Source organism: Leguminivora glycinivorella, chromosome 12, assembly GCF_023078275.1.
Source record: "Leguminivora glycinivorella isolate SPB_JAAS2020 chromosome 12, LegGlyc_1.1, whole genome shotgun sequence".
In the NCBI taxonomy this organism is placed as follows: Eukaryota; Metazoa; Arthropoda; class Insecta; order Lepidoptera; family Tortricidae; genus Leguminivora; species Leguminivora glycinivorella.
The window spans coordinates 5,479,521-5,495,992 of record NC_062982.1 but is presented as its reverse complement, the minus strand read 5'-3'; the positions used below and the strand labels follow the sequence as shown (position 1 = coordinate 5,495,992).

The 16,472-nt window shown below is 36.0% G+C and overlaps 3 protein-coding genes across 10 annotated transcripts; all 3 read right to left on the bottom strand.

The window, feature by feature from the left end:
- LOC125231897 (lipase member H-like) lies at positions 1-3,887 on the bottom strand. 7 transcript variants are annotated; one of them, XM_048137492.1, is made up of 4 exons: positions 3,800-3,887; positions 2,906-3,041; positions 1,480-1,774; positions 1-1,175 (listed from the first exon to the last, which is right to left on the bottom strand). In XM_048137492.1, exons 2-4 carry the CDS (start codon positions 3,030-3,032, stop codon positions 527-529), a joined length of 1,071 nt encoding a protein of 356 aa, XP_047993449.1. In that variant the 5' UTR covers positions 3,033-3,041; positions 3,800-3,887; the 3' UTR covers positions 1-526. The 7 variants fall into 7 exon arrangements, with proteins under 7 accessions (XP_047993449.1, XP_047993447.1, XP_047993452.1 ...); XM_048137490.1 differs by having other exon boundaries at positions 3,738-3,876; XM_048137495.1 differs by having other exon boundaries at positions 2,906-2,960; positions 3,800-3,873.
- Positions 3,888-5,098: 1,211 nt separating this feature from the next.
- Positions 5,099-8,674, bottom strand: LOC125232036 (phospholipase A1 member A-like). 2 transcript variants are annotated; one of them, XM_048137648.1, is made up of 3 exons: positions 7,937-8,674; positions 7,102-7,378; positions 5,099-6,143 (listed from the first exon to the last, which is right to left on the bottom strand). In XM_048137648.1, the coding sequence occupies exons 1-3, from the start codon at positions 8,034-8,036 to the stop codon at positions 5,426-5,428; spliced, it is 1,095 nt and encodes a 364-aa protein (XP_047993605.1). In that variant the 5' UTR covers positions 8,037-8,674; the 3' UTR covers positions 5,099-5,425. The 2 variants fall into 2 exon arrangements, with proteins under 2 accessions (XP_047993605.1, XP_047993604.1); XM_048137647.1 differs by having other exon boundaries at positions 7,090-7,378; positions 7,937-8,671.
- Positions 8,675-10,462: 1,788 nt separating this feature from the next.
- On the bottom strand, positions 10,463-16,356 carry LOC125232055 (phospholipase A1 member A-like). The gene is made up of 3 exons (XM_048137668.1): positions 15,699-16,356; positions 12,276-12,567; positions 10,463-11,387 (listed from the first exon to the last, which is right to left on the bottom strand). Exons 1-3 carry the CDS (start codon positions 15,799-15,801, stop codon positions 10,679-10,681), a joined length of 1,104 nt encoding a protein of 367 aa, XP_047993625.1. The 5' UTR covers positions 15,802-16,356; the 3' UTR covers positions 10,463-10,678.
- Positions 16,357-16,472: the final 116 nt, after the last annotated feature.

Genomic DNA, 16,472 nt, shown 5'->3' with positions numbered 1-16,472 from the left:
GAAATTACATATACATATTATTAATGTGAGATATTATCAGAAAGTGTTTTTTCTTACTTTACATCCATAAGCTGTATTTTACATTGTTATCTTTTATAGGCAATAGTTTTAAAAACCTGTAATTGAAAGTCACCTTTCTAATACTCAGAGGTACATGTATATTTAACCGACTTCAAAAAAGGAGGAGGTATTCGACTCGACAAAAATAAATAGAATAATGACGGCACACACACACACACACACACAGAATATTTTTACAATACGCAATGTAATGTAACTGAAGTTAATTAGGCAATTTATTAAGTTTAAGTAACTATAAGTATGTATATTTCACAATGGAAGCTACTTGGGTATATATTTTTTTCATAAACTATGGAAATGAATAATATGGTTTTGTTAACAATATTCTTCCACTTGTAAATGTGAAAATATATTTTTATAAGTCTCTATTGATGTATGGTGAGCAAAAGTTCATGGCGACGTTATCAATGAATTCATTCATAATTTCTCCATCCAATTTCGCAGCTCATTGTACATAGCAGTTATCACTTTCTAAACATTTCTTCAAGCCCCTTCTTCCTAAAGCATAAGGCCATCTGTTGCTTGTACGCAAATAATAGATCCCCGGCTTAGATTTATCAGTCAGCGGACCCATTATATTTGTCACCATTGGCTGCAAGTCATAACAGTCACCATCTCTAGCTTGTTGCACTGTATCGCATCGGACTGCTATAAAACTTTTAGGATGTACCACAGCTGCCCACCAAACAAAATATGCCCTGGAATGACTACACAAGGCGTCACAGGGCAGCCACGCGATATCTCCAATTTGATATGCTCCTCCGTTCACATAAAACGTTATATGAGCGAAATGAGTTGATATGCTTGAGATGTCCATTGTAGTAACAACGCTCATAACGAAATCAGCATCAGATTTATCCAATCTTTCTTCTGCTGTCCTATGTCTGAAGCAAGGTCCAGCTCCATCTAGTGCTGTTAGTGAAGAAATGTTCTGTCCAGTGAGAGACCTGTAGTGTTTAGCTGCAAAGCCCATGGTATGCGCTCCTAAGCTCATGCCAGTGATCTCCAGTTTTTTAGGGTCAAGACCATGGTGTGTTAACTTGACAAGCATTTCAGCTACATGCTTGCCAACAGCGCGTGATAACCGGACAGCACTGAAAACAATAAATTATTGTTAAATATTGCTAAAATTAAATTTTCCGGGCGTGCTCACTCTATCGTAGGCCACGTCTGTGACCAAGAGTAAGCCCATTTATAATAAAAAAATCCATTAAGAAACGGGAGAGGAATGCCGAAGAAAACTGAGTGAGAGATGATATGAAACAAATGCAAATGAATGATGAGATGTCGTCCGATAGAGAGATATGCAAGAAAAAGACCCTGCACCGACCACAAGTAATTGGGAAAAGGGGAAGCGAATGTTAAAATTTTCATTAAGACTTTCAATCAGATACTTACTGAGGATAATGTCTTGCAGTAAACTCAATAGTGTCCAAAGAAATCACATTATATCCTCTAGCCTTATAGTCATAGCCGACATTTCGTCCAGCTCTCCACGCATTGGCCTCCATATATCCCCCGATATAAATCCAAGTTTTCTTGTTAAAGTCCATATCGGGACTCTTCGCCAGCTCATTCATCCCGTAGTAGTTGTAGTGGCCTGTGAAACCTGTATGGTTATCGCCGACCACTGACATGTACAGTTTCTTCAGAGTTTTTGGTGTTATGATTGCTGGTTTCCATGATCCGGGACCTGAGGTTGGAAAATTATTGATTAGTTAAAGTGAAATTCTTTTGTTTTGAATCTGATTCTGACTGACGCAGATAAGCAGAACCCCAATTGACAACATTTCATATTTTTGAGTACTACTTTTTATTGTTTGATTTGAAAGAACTCAATACTAAAAGATACACTTTTTTTTTTATTTTTCCAAAAACTGCTATTTTAATGAGAAAATCCCTTCTTATTACTACTTCGAGCAGAAAAAGCGTAAGTTACAAACGTCAAGACACAGCTTCGTGACGTCACATGTGTTGTTTCATACATCTAAGAAAACGACAAAACCATTTCTAAAAAAAAGTTTTAACAGTAAGCTCAAACAGTCCGGTATATCTGACTGTCAAGTGTCACTGTCAACCAATAGTGAATGACTACGAACCATAGACTAAGTCATGAAATTTTTAATATCTTTGCTACGAACTGTGATATGTCACTGACAAACTCAAGTGACACCCCAACTGGAAGATTTTTTTGTTATAGTGGCAGCTCTAAATCAGCTATTTGACGTCACTTCCCCTTTAAATTATTTTTAAGATTTTTTATACTAAAAAAATTAAAAAAAAATATTTATGTGATCTACAAGCGTATATCTCGAAATGGTTTTCGATTTAGGGACATTGAAAATTTTGAAACGTTGTCAATTCAACAAGGGTTCTACCTTAAAAAGGGTTGTACCTTTTTACTTAGTACTAGGTTTTAAAAAGTGACAAAGTTTTTCTTTGTTAGCTCAGCTTTACAATTCAATTTAGATACATACTTATTCCTGGAAACTATAGTGACTTTTAAAAAGTCGACTTATTATTTCTGCACACTGACATTTTGTCTCCTGATATTAACAATTTATTATAAATTACCAAGTAACTAAACATCGATGTAATATGACATCTGTGGATGTAATGTTGACTTGTCGGCACCAACCGACCCAAAAGCGTACATGAAATTGTCAGGGTCAGTCATCAACCATTAAGGCCTTCCCGTGGTCGGGGGGACGGTGCGTAAACGCATTCCCCACTCCGACAAAAAAAAAAGGGTCAGTCATCAAGTTAGGACAAAATTGATAATAGGTACTCACGCTTGCTAGTAAAAAAAAACAATTAAACTTACAATCTGAAAGTAATCCTGCAGGGTAACCTTCATCTTCTCTTCTGTATTCTACAGCCTTCACAAAAATAACACAAAAGACGACAATATATGTAAGTATTAACATAATCTCAGCAATAATATTTGACATGTAAGTTTTCTATGCACCAAATGCAAAACACGTTATGGAAAATAGTTTCTTTACGATTGTGAAACAATCATATCTCTCAGTGTAATGTCTGAGTGGACGCTGGTAGCGGAGCGTTCGGCGGGGCGGGCGAGCGTGCGTCTATCCTGATGCAGCGTCGACTCAGCGTGCGTAGCCGAATGGCATTTCTCCGACGCCAAACGAAAACGAATCGCCGCGCCAGTTTGTCCGGCTCTGTCGCGCCAATACGCACGAGCGATAGAGATAGATATCTACTAGCATTTCGTGAGCGTTAGTGCCATTCGGCTACGCACCCAGGACACTTATTGAACTTCAATTCAATTGTTTTACATGCACGCCGCACGCTCCGCCACGCTACACACCCAATATGAGCGTTCACTCAGGCCGCACACGACATTGGTCTGAGCGCGACAGCGGCGAGCGGCGGCCATACATTGGAGCGAGACACGGCGATGGGATTTTTCGTTCGCACGTATGGCTCCCGCTCACCGCTGTCGCGCTTAGACCAATGTCGTGGCTGGGAAGTTAGACACCCAAAGTATTAACCAGCACGGGAAGCATGGTCGCGCGATAGACGATAAAATATCAGGCCGTCCCTATCGCACTATTAGTAAGTGCGATAGGGACGGCCAGATGTTTTATCATTTATCGCGCGACCATGCTTCCCGTGCAGTGCAAAGTGCAGACCACACTGGTTATCCCAGCTCTTGACACTTAACGCCTTGATCACTTTTTGTTATATAAAGTACCTATGATTTTTTTTCCAATTTTTAATTCGAATCAACTTTTATGGCCTTTTGAGATTTAAATAATAATGTCAGTTGTGGTTGACTTTTCTCATGTCTGTATTGATTATTTATGTACCTACCTACAAGCATTTTTGAATATCATTAAATAAATTGTATACAGATTTTTTTAAACACAGAGACGTATATATATTGATACTTAAATGTGAAAGTTGTAGCCAACAATTTCACAGTTAAATAAATATTAAATCTATTTTGTATTTAATTTTAATGGAAAAACAAAATATTATTTTATTTTCTACATTCAACAAATAACCTTTGGTAAATGCGAAAAATATACAAGAGTGAAAATATAAGAGAAACAAAGCACATATTGTAATTTCATACTGGAATTTTCATGATTTTGCAAAAAAAATCTTATAGAACATATCAATAAAAGATACTCTTTATTTTTAATTGAAATGTTCTGATTCATTCCTTCGTTTTAAAATTATACCATTATATTTAAAACTAATTCATGTCAATAAACATAACGTTAATATTTTTTCGTTAATTTATCTTTGGTATAAAACATTTGACATTTGAACTAACTCGTTTAGGTACTAATTTGCAAGAGATGCATTCAAATGTTTAACATTTGTATGTATAATACCTTTCTATTGTATTAAAATTTTGTGCCATAGGTAACATTGATATGAATCAATGTTCATCGGTTGAGTCATAATTATACCTAACCTTTTTTTTTATGTTAATCATTTTTTTAATAGGGACTTTGATGGCAATCACCTGGCAGTAGACAGTCGGGACGGCCTTGTACCACGTGGAGGCACAAGTGAACTAGGCTGGCAGGATTTGAAATTAGTCGCCCAGGATCGTGAAAAGTACAAGATTCTTTTAAGAGCTCCCTAATGAGGGAATTGAGGGATTACTGGATCACATCATCATCACCATCATTTTTTTAATACCTAGCCTAAATTAATTGTGTCTCACTGCTGGGCAAAGGGCTCACCATCCTTCCTCCACTCATATTTTGATGTCCGCTCTCGACAGTTGCTGTAAAACACATCGAGGTCGTACCGCCATCTCTCTTTTGCTCTAGCTCTGCCCCGGCCAACCTCGGTACCCATTCAATTGTTACCACAGAAATATTTAGATATTCTTCTATCTTCATCTATATCATAAGTTCATCTATTTGTATAAGGGCCGCACAATGATTTATTTCCTAACCTATAATGAATTTAAAAAACTGGATTGAATTTTTGTTAACTTCACCTTGTGCATCAAATGATGGTCACTGCGAATATGTTTTTAGAGTGGTTTATATTTTTATGCAAATATATTTATGCAGTGCTTTGACCACAATCATGTACCTACACTAAACTACACTTGTACAAGTACAGTATAACATTTCTTTTAGTAGGGTTCAAGTCAAAAAATAGAAGAAAAAGTAGCTGTCTTAGGGGCCATCATTCGGCGTCACAAGATTTAGTTACTATGGGAGCATTATAAACATTATGAATAAAACAACGGTAAGTATTGAAAGCCTTTCTATAGAATTCATACTGATAACACATTTTATTTATCTTTATGTCTTAACTCTGTTTTGTCTAATTGTTTAATATTCCTCTTTTAGTCAACTGTTTTGAAGTATTTAGTAACATGATAAATAAACGCATTTAAAATATCAACCACGCTACTGCTACTAAGTGCAGATTTAGACATTATTACTCTAGGTTCTAAGCCTTGTTTCCCTAATGCAAAAGGCCACCGATTAGATGTACGTAAATAATAAATTCCTGGTTTATTCAAATCGGTCAACGGACCCATTGTATTTGTAACCATAGGCTTCAAATCCGAACAATTTCCATCTACAGCTTGCTGCACGGTATCACATCGGACACCTATGTAGTCACGGGGATATAATAATGCTGCCATCCATAGCAGAATAGCTCTGAAGTGACTGCAAACGTAATCACAAGGGAGCCAGGCTATATGACCAGGTTGAAATTCTCCACCATTCACATAAAATGTTAGATGAGAGTTATGGTCGCCTACACCAGCTATGTTCATGTTCGTAACAATGCTGGTGACGAAATCGGCGTCAGATCTGTCCAGTCTTCGATCGGGGCCAAGCTGCCTGAAGCATACTCCAGTAGGATCCAAAGTCGTAAGCAAGGAGACGTTCTGACCAGTTATGAGTCGGAAACTTTTGGCTACGAAACTCATGGTTTGCGCACCGAGGCTCATCCCGACGAGCTCCAACTTCTTTGGATCTAAGCCATGGGCTGTTAACTTGACCAACATCTCAGCTGTATGCCTGCCAACTGCGGATGCAAAGCGTGCGGCACTGGAAACAATATGTATAAGTTTATTAAAATTTAAGAGGATACGGTAGCGAAAATGCTAAAATGGAAAGTAAAGGAAAAATTGTCCATTAAGAACAACTCAGTCAAAAGATATTTCAAAAAAATCTTTAAAGTCGAGGTTCCGCTCTCGACTCTTTCCTCCTTCAAAACTTAATCAATCGAAACGAATATTGAGAATCTGAATAACAATGAAATAATCTATGTCGGACCGTTTAGCTTTTTTGGTTAATTGTTACCAATCTTGAGTATCACACCTTTTTTTGCGCCACAATGAAAAAGGCCGTTTTAGAATTTTTTGATTGGCTCTAGAATCTTTAAAAAGCAGAATATCAAAAAAATCAAAACGGTCCGACACAGATAAAAATAATAACAATTGTTTTGAAAAAAATCATTGCTCTATCTTCAAAAACCAGGGAGGAAATAGTCGACAGCGTTTGTATGGAGAATTGACCCCTACCGTATCGTCTTAAGGCCACTTGCCTTAGTCACAAATCTGTCAAATAAATGCTCTTACTGGGATTCAATGGCCCGTGTGCCACCACCAATTCCCATGGTCATGACGATTACTTTTTAAGAACACTTGCCTCAGTCACAAATCACTCAAATAAATGCTCTTACTGGGATTCAATGGCCTGTGTGCCACCACCAATTTCCATGGTCAATGACGATTAGTGTCACAGGACTACTACCAACTAAATAGACCAGACCGATACTTAGTTGAAATTTAAATATCGTTTCTGATGTTCTCTTGCATATTTGTTAGTGCAAAGACGAAACTATTGGAGTCTTTTTCTACAATTCAATGAAATTTGTCACGGATAGAACGGATGCTACTTCTGAACTCGTGAGGTCAGCTAGAGCAGATATGAAAAAATGCTTGACTTAGCTAAAAATAAATATAGTAGGTACGCCAATTCACATACTTACTGAGGATAATACCTTGCGGTGAAGAAAAACATGTCCAAAGATAGAAAATTATATCCGCGAGCCACATAACTCATACTCATAAGTTTTGAGGAACCATAACTTGGGTCTAAATATCCACCGTTCCACAAGACAGTCTTTTTCCTGAAGTCAATCCGAGGATTTTTGGCTAAGTTGTCTATGTGATAGTAATCGTATGTTCCTAGAAGTTTACGATTGTCGCCGTATACTGATATGTGGAGTTTCTTCAGTGTTTCTGGTCTGATAATGGCCGCTTTCCATGAGCCTGGACCTAAAGGACATGTCCATTTAAAAATATATATAAATTATTCAGCCTTGTCCCACTACCCGACGCATATCTCTAGGGGTTCAGTCGGCGTATCGTGCTGCCAATTTTATCACTTATCCACGTGGATAAAGCATCCGTCACGCTTTAGCAAGTATGTCAGTGTGAGAGTGACAGATGTCTTATCCACGTGGATAAGTGATAAAAATGGCAGCATGATACGCCGGCTGGACTATAGTTACAACGCTGGCCCAACGGGGACGAATGGGGACTTCACATATGCCTTTGATTTTCTTAGTATATGCGAGTAATGCGGGTTTCCTCACGATATTTTTCCTTCACAGAATGGCTAAAATCACTAAAATGTCATATAATTAAACGGTAGGTAGTGTAGGTATTTAGCGTAATTTTCGTAAATCACCCTATAAGGTGTAACTTTTATAACCGGCAATATTTTAAAATTTTAAGACTTAAATGAGAACAACGCAAATCGAGAAAATGTATTTTAGGTAGAATAACGGTAATTATTGCTTTATTTAATCAATAATTTTAAATTTTACTTACAATGTGATAGGAATCCTTGGGGATAACCTTCGTCTATCCGAGAATATTCTACTGCCATGGTTAAACACAAAACTGATGCTAAATATGTCACTATTAACATTTTTACTGTGATCTTTTGTAATTAAGTAGTAAGCTACTTAAGAAACACTAAGAAACAATAATTGCAACTTAATCCTTTTGAGGGGATAAAATGGTAATGGTAAATTGTACGACAAAATGATTTTACCGAATTTCTAAATTTTAAAAGAGTGTCGAGTTTGATTTATTATTGGCATATTTATTATTGTATACAACATAATTTACTCGCTGCCAAAATGAAAATGTTTACATTTCACCTTTTACTCGTATTGATATTAATAATTTCACTTTTGAATTTAAATAACCTCTTCATTGTTATTATATTGGCGAACGTACATACATTTCAGATAGTCTTAGTAGAAGAAGTAGCTATTGGAGTATTCCATTCCGTATAAACGCATTGTAATATTTCGTGTATTATTGCGATTTTTTTTCGGCGTCTAAAGCTGGCGATAACTTTTCTGTACATTTTTTTATTTTTATAAACTGGCCAGTGATTGACCTTAGTCGCACCTGATGGAAAGTGACGACTAGGCCGAAGTTGTAGGGTTCACTATTATCTTGCAGAAACTTTTTTCGCATATATTTGATTTACATAATAGTTCTTGGCAGAAGTCACGTGTGGCAGAACTCAGGAGGCACTGACTTGAATACACCCAGATTGTATTCGGCAATTATGCACAATGCAAACATCGTCTTACACCAGCCAATTTTTAAAAATTCTCGTATGTACGGGTCAACGGTAAACTATCATAGAATGCTCATATTGAGGTTGACTGAAGTTTTTTTTTATTATTATTATATAAATGACTTACTCTTGGACCGGCCACAGACTAGCCAAAGGCAAAGACGTGGCCTACGATGGAGTGAGCTCGCCCAGAAGATGCCTGTTCACTCTTGATTTGAAGGTTGCCGGGTTATATGAGCTCGGAAATATAGCCGCCGGCAAGGAATTCCTCTCCTTGGTAGTGCGCAATGCGCATAAGAAAAGAAGAAGCAAAGCGCTTCGTGCGGATTCGTGGAATATCCACCAAGTAAGGATGGAGACCGGCCGTGCATCTAAGAGTCCGATGCTCAGGTGCTCACAGTATTTTTAAGGAGCTTGCAAAGCGCCTCGTCGATGCGACAGGAGACAAGAAGGCTGGAACTTACCTAGCGCAACGTATAGGCATTGCCGTCCAACGAGGCAATGCCGTCAGCCTTCTTGGTACCTTGCCACTTGGAGCGGAAATAAAGCCGTTTTTTTACTTATAGTTGTTATTATTATTAAATTTACTTAGGTTATTAAAGTTTTTAAGTTAGTTTTATTATAACATGGTATTTTTAGGGCCTATTTTAGATTTAAGATAGCTTTATGCTTGGTCTTGGTTTTTATAAATTTATTAATGTTAATAAAATAAGTACTTAACTGAAGTTGTGTTATAAGATTTTGCTAGCCTTCATGAGACACTTTGTCAAAAACTTTACTTGAATCAAGACAGCAAAATGATTATTAGGTAATTTTAACTATAAAACTCCCGTGAGACTCATACATATTTAAAAATATTTTAAGCGGGTTACTCACGTATTAAGTCGATATAGCGTTCGACATGTTTCGGTTCAATTTCGAGAACCTTTCTCAAGAGTAGCGACACCCCGCCTTTACATGTCGAGAGCGCGACGCATAGGGTGTCGCTACTCTTGAGAAAGGTTCTCGAAATTGAACCGAAACATGTCGAACGCTATATCGACTTAATACGTGAGTAACCCGCTTAAAATATATTTTTAAAGATTATTAGGTAGGTATATAATATGTATAGTACTATAAGTGTGACTACTTAAAAAGCACGAATCAAGATATTTGTCAAAGTAATTTGATTTGTTCCCAAAGTTGCAAATGCTTGCTTGTTTGGCAAAGCGGAAAGTAATAATAATAATAATCGTTTCAGCGAACGGTCTCATAGCGAAGAGTCTCGACCAACATCTCGAGAGACTCTCGCTAGGTGGTTGGATCAAGGGTCAGATGCAGAAGGCGGTGATCTTGGACACGGCGCGGATAGTCCGACGGTTCCTCTCTCTGCAGCCCTAACCACCGGCAGCTTGGGCCCTGCCCCGCTGCTAATAATAATATTCTTTATTGTGCACATTAAGTAATTACATACAACAAATAAGATCAAACAAGAAATTAAGCAACAACAGGCGGTCTTATCGCTAAAAAGCGATCTCTACCAGACAACCTTCGGGTAGTAGAGATCAATGTAACGGAGAAATATAAGGGTAGCAAAAAATAAGTGGTATGAGAGAAAAAAAAACCAGCACAAGTAACTACGTAGAAATATACATACTAATGTAAGTTATATAGATATACATACACATACAAAAACATAATATTATATATACATATACAAAAACAACAGAATAACATGGTTAAGAAGTTTAAGGACCACAAAAAGTAGTTACTGTGGTTTAAAATAAAATAATAATCTTTTAATTGTTTATGTTGATATTATTTTTTACCTAACTACATTTCATTTCTACGTTCTATTTAAAATAAACAAATTACTCTACCTCCTATTCTGGATTCTGAAAGTAAAATTCAATGTGCTATTGATAAATTTCTAACACCTTTTTCCGTAATTGTACAGCCGTAGACATAGACATAGACATAGACATTATTATTTGCATTTAATTATATAATTTAAATGCGGCGGAATGTATGTACTTAAACAAATCAGGAACGTCTAATTGTTGAGAACTCGGCATGTACGCGTCTATTCCTGGTTTCTTCAGTCCTCTCTTCCCTAAAGCAAAAGGCCATCTGTTCGACGTCCGCAGGTAATAGAAACCAGTATTGCTTCTATCAGTATAAAGATCCATTGTATTAGTGATAGGATTTTCATCGAAACAGTCTCCATCCTTAGCTTTCTGTACGGTATCACAACGAATCCCTATAAAGCTACCAGGATGTAGCAAGGCCGACCACCAAAGGAAGTAAGACCTTATGTGACTGCAAGATACATCGCAGGGAAGCCACCAGTAGTGGCCATATTGGTATTCTCCTCCATTAACATAAAACATTACATGTCCGATGCGTACTGATATGCCAGATCCATCCATATTTGTAATAACCCCCATGACGAAGTCAGCGTCAGATCTATCTAGTCTTTGATCAGGTGGAACGTTTCTGAAGCAAGGTCCAGCAGGATCTAAAGCAGTCAGGGTTGAAATGTTCTGGCCGGTCATATGTCGATAGTTCTTGGCTATGAAACCCATTGTATGGCCTCCAAGGCTAATCCCAACGAGTTCCAACTGTTTTGGATCCAGTCCATATTCTTTTAGAGTTACCAACATTTCTGCTGCGTGTCTACCGATTGGGTACATGTGGCGAACAGCGCTGAAAAAAAAAACCATTTATTTTTATATTAAGTAATAGAGACAAATTAATAAATAATAATTGAGATTGGTAATTATCCGTCGAATGCATCGTAGAAGGAGGGCCAAAATAGCGACCGAATAGGAACGAAAGATAGGCGCAGGCGGAGAAATGCCAAAGAGGCCAGATAATATTTTGGACTTATTTCGCAACGACTAGCTTACTTTGTAAAGCTACGATGTGCTTTAGAAAGTGCTTTAGAACCTTTTCTTTAAAGTGGTAAACAATAGAAACATAATTATATTCAATAATAGTATTTTATATAATCGTGATATAATTACAAAGCTTTTCAGTCGAGTACCATGTTGCCTAATAGTACGGTACGAGAGTGAAAAGCTTAATTATATCACTATTGTATACAATAGTTTTTCTATGATTCATCATCTTCATCATCACTGGACGGAAATATCATCATTCAAGTTAAAATTAATGTTAATAGCGTCGTTCACCGTTGTATCAACATCGAATTACCTGGCAACCAATTGTTTGTAATAACCGTCTCTGATTGGTCGATAACGCGAATTAACGCGATAGATAAAAAAAATGTGTTTTAGATGCAGAAAAATTTGCCAGTTATCGCAAATTAGTATAGAACTTGTATGAAGTTCTATTTTTGAAATTTTTTCAGTTAACTAAAGTGAAGTGTAATGAAATATTATAGTTGACTAAGTGTCAAAGGCTATCCAACACTGAAAAGTTATTACGTATAGTTTAGTCTGTGGTGTCCTAATTGACAGATTAAAGTCGACGAGTAGAAAAATATATTATGTTGAATGCATAATTTGAACCTAGACCGGTTTGTTGCCAATAACTAACTAGTTATTTTTTCGTGGTATTGTTTATACTTACATAGGATACACTGTAGCTGTAAACTCCAATGTTTCCAGTACAAGAACATTATACCCATGCTTCTTATACACTTGGCCCAAAATCCTCCCAGTCTGCCAAGTGGTCGAATCCAAATACCCGCCAACGTACATAAACGTCTTCTTGCTAAAGTCTATGTCAGAATTCTTGGCTAGATTGTGCATGTGATAGTAATTGTACGATCCTGTTATGTTCCCGTGTTTTCCGACCACGGAAATTATGAGTTTCTTCAGAGTTGGAGGCCTTACTACAGCTGGTTTTGATGCGCCGGGACCTAAATACGTAGTATAGAAGGCGTGACAAACTTGTAGGTACAAAACTTCAGAGATTCAGAGAACTAAGGTACAAATTACCAGTGCTCGACAATGTCACAGTACCTAGATGCCATTTTTAATCTTAATTCATTGTCAACAAATGTGACAGAAGGGTATCATTATATGGACAGCATGTCATTTTACCTTATTAGGTTTTTAACAGTTCAAAAACTGAAATACCTACACTAATTATTATAAGGTCAGTGTGGGAAAGACCGTCTACCCGGAAAGACCGTCTATTGACTATAACTTTTGTGTTTATATATCTACGCCTCTCACCTCCGAAGGTATACCAGCTTTTCATCCTCAAGCCATTGGTCTTCAATACATATCCCTAGGACGAACACTAGTTAACAATAATCTTGATTTGTGTTTCGAACTCGAACATCGAGTTCAACATGGTTCCGCAAAAAATTAAAATAAAATAGAAGCAGTCGGAATATTTGTATATGTAACGTAGTCATTTAATAACCGTTCTTTCTGACTAGTCCTATTAATTTACTCAAAACGCGCTCAATTTCTAGTTTTATGTTCTGAAATATGTAACTTAGAAATTGTGCCTACTCAGAAAGTCCGGCATAAAAGAGAAAGGCAAGACCGGCATATGATAAACAAGGAGTTGCCAACCATTTTTAGGCTTTATTGGAAATAAGTCGAGTATAAACGATTTCAATATATAACTACGTTTTTGAATGGTAGTTGTACCGTTTTTGATTTTAACTTCGAAATACAACTTTGGTAATGATTCGTATGGTGTTACTAAAATCATTCGAAAGTATTAAGTAAAAATAAAATATATGTGACATGGTTGTGAAGAATGATAAGAGGTGAACAGAAGTAAGGCTAAGCCTACACTGCATTATTCATCATCATATTTAAGTTGGTAGAATTATCATAAGTTCTACCCGTTTTTTATTATTTTTGTTTAAGTATATGTAAATTGTGCAAAATGCGGCGACAAATATTTCAAAAGAGAGTAGGGTTTCAAGTTGGTCATTATTTTTATAATCAGCTTTACCCAACAGGAACCGTATGGGTACGCTTAAAAACGGTTTTAACCGACTATTTTACGGCTACCCGAGCGTAAATTGACATTGCTGACTGTCACTTTGACACAAAAGTCGTCATGGGTGTCATCAAATATGTTTTCAGGGGTGCTGATTTCAAAATTAATGACCAATTTGGAATCTTATTTATTAATTTGTTTATGTCAAAGTGACAGTCAGCAATGTCAGATTTCCAATTGGTCATTAATGATAGTAGCATAACTCGTTGTGTATGCACTTTGCGCAAACAGTAAAGAGTGACAGAGATAGCACTATCGTTATTGAAATTCTTGGTAGTAAGAGTGAGGAGAGACCTCGAGATGTATCGCCGCGCGGTCGCCGCCGTCTAAGCTAAACACGACACCTCTTAATAATCGTTCAGCTCACCTTTCAGTCGGGTACCCGTAGCTACTTGAAACGGTCAACATAAGAGTTCAATCGCGTATTAGATTCACACCCCGTATATGAAATATTAAGGCCATGCCTGGATCAGAGATAGGTACCTATTAATCGATTAACTTTTATCCGACTAATAAATCGTTTAAAAAAATATCGTTTAAATTAGTCGACGATTAATTTATTCGCGATTAACGTTAATCAAAGATCTTCGATTACAACTCATTAATCGTCCTTTTCAATCGATTTAAACGAATTAATCGTCTTATTTTAATCATTAATCGTTAGTCGATTACTTTTTGCCCAAATCTGGTAGTGACTATACAAAACCCAGACATTGCTAAGAAATGTTACCAAACTAATTCACGTACCTAATATCCTATTACCTTTACTTAATAACAAAGTTTCCAAAACAAATAAGTAGTTTTTATGTTTTACAAACACATGTATATGGAAGATAATATAAATAAATTATCATAGTAGTTGGATTTATATGAGCCTGTAATATCGTGACTAAATTGGACCTGAAAAGAAAAGGTTATGAACCCCATCTACGGGACATATGGCGTCTTGCCTTATAAATGGAAAAATGCTTATATGTTTAAAATTTCAACTCACCGCGGGGGGACGGTAAACCCGTCGAGCCTTAAAAAATGTGATTTTTATCACTTAAAATTACCTTAGTTCGCCAAAATATTATAAAAGCTTTGTAAAATATAATATTTGCTATCCCATAGGACCATGCGCATTACGAAAGACTACATTAATTATAGAGTTTTATCCACTCAAACTTTATTTCAAATAAACTATGCTGGTCTTGCCCGCACTGACCTTAGGTCATTTATACACCGTGTTTCACTTAACACTAAAAACCTGAAAACTGTTTGTTCAGAATCGAGAGTAGAATCGATTGAGCTATATCTTGATGGGGGTAATATTTTTTGTTTTAATTTGTATTATTAGTTATTGTTTACGTGCCCATTCTACAAATTTGTAATACAACATTGTGCATATCATATTGTTAGAAGTTGTATACCTTTTTCAGTATTTAAGGGTATTAATACTGGCTGGTTACTTGGACGATTATTTTTTCCGCTACGAGATAGACGTTGTGCGTCAGTTTAATTTTAAAGTTTATCATAAGTCATAACAAATTGAACTCGTACCTAATTACAACCTTGTCATTTTGAATTTTAGGTTTAAATTTGCTTACTGAGTCACCTGTCCAATTTGAAGTTTACTGTGACACAGGTTAAAGTGCTTTACATTGACATAGCTGTCTATTGGTAAACCTTATGTCGTTGCAGTAACGTACACAATTAAACAGTTTGAAGGTATATGATGGTAGCTAGCAATTATTTTATTGAGTGTAGAGTTAAAAGCCGAGTAGAGCTGCACAGAAAATTTAAAACTCAATTTAAAAAAATAATAATCATCAGATTAAAAAATGAACATTCTAAATAAGTTTAAAAAAATAAAAATCAGTTGGGGTGTCTGAGCTTTTGAATGATACCGGAAACACCGTGTTTAGGTAGTTTCGTATCAGTATTTCACTTTTCAAAAATATGTGCTGAATAATAATATAATAATATGTAGCAAGTACATATTTAATTACTAATTTATTCCATAAAAAAAAGAAAGCAACTCACAATCTGGAATGAATCCTTCTGAATAGCCTTCAGTTTCTCTTGAATATTCCACTGCATTTACTGATATAAAGGAAATAATAACAATTTGAACCACTTTCATCATATTTTCACAGTTTTATAACTGATTATCTGTTTTAATCCTTCAAAAAATCTTATAATACCTAATACCAATTATAATTTATTTAATGAATAAATTCAGTTCAATATAATTTTGAATTGTTATAAGACTAAAGAGAGAAATATTTATCTGATTTGTTGTTTATATTAAGAAATGACTGGCTACCTAGTTTTTACTTTGACACATTACCTAATTGAGATTTCGTGTTTGATGGGTTTAAAAACCTTAATTAAAAAATGACCTCAAATGCTTTGTTGTGACATAACTAAACATAAAAATGTTCTTATATTTGAAATTGTTATTATAATTTCACAATTAAATGTACACTGTACAGTTGACAGCGATTTGAAAACATTGACAGTTGTTAATAAGATTGTGTTTTATTGTTTATCCTGAATTTTTTAGTAGTTACATAGTAATGCTTAGGTATATTTACATATTTTTTAATCATTTTCGTTTCAAGAAAAGACAGTTTGTAGGAATTTTCAAAATACTTAAATATATTAAAAATGTATCCTTCGTGTGGTGACGGGTTAAGAATTTCACCACCCCCTTTCTTCCCGTGGGTGTCGTAGAAGGCGACTGTGGGATATGGGTTAAATTGTGGCGTAGGCGAGAGGCTGGCAACCTGTCACTGCAATGTCACAGTTTCGTTT

Coding starts and splice junctions, on each gene's coding strand:
- LOC125231897 (XM_048137488.1), bottom strand. Junction 1,775..2,905: donor TGCAGGATTACTTTCAGATT/GTAAGTTTAATT, acceptor TTCCAACCTCAG/GTCCCGGATCATGGAAACCA. Junction 1,176..1,479: donor ACTGCAAGACATTATCCTCA/GTAAGTATCTGA, acceptor TATTGTTTTCAG/TGCTGTCCGGTTATCACGCG.
- LOC125232036 (XM_048137647.1), bottom strand. CDS start 8,036: ATGTTAATAGTGACATATTTAGCATCAGTTTTGTGTTTAACCATGGCA. Junction 7,379..7,936: donor CCAAGGATTCCTATCACATT/GTAAGTAAAATT, acceptor CATGTCCTTTAG/GTCCAGGCTCATGGAAAGCG. Junction 6,144..7,089: donor ACCGCAAGGTATTATCCTCA/GTAAGTATGTGA, acceptor TATTGTTTCCAG/TGCCGCACGCTTTGCATCCG.
- LOC125232055 (XM_048137668.1), bottom strand. CDS start 15,801: ATGATGAAAGTGGTTCAAATTGTTATTATTTCCTTTATATCAGTAAAT. Junction 12,568..15,698: donor AGAAGGATTCATTCCAGATT/GTGAGTTGCTTT, acceptor CTACGTATTTAG/GTCCCGGCGCATCAAAACCA. Junction 11,388..12,275: donor ACAGCTACAGTGTATCCTAT/GTAAGTATAAAC, acceptor TTTTTTTTTCAG/CGCTGTTCGCCACATGTACC.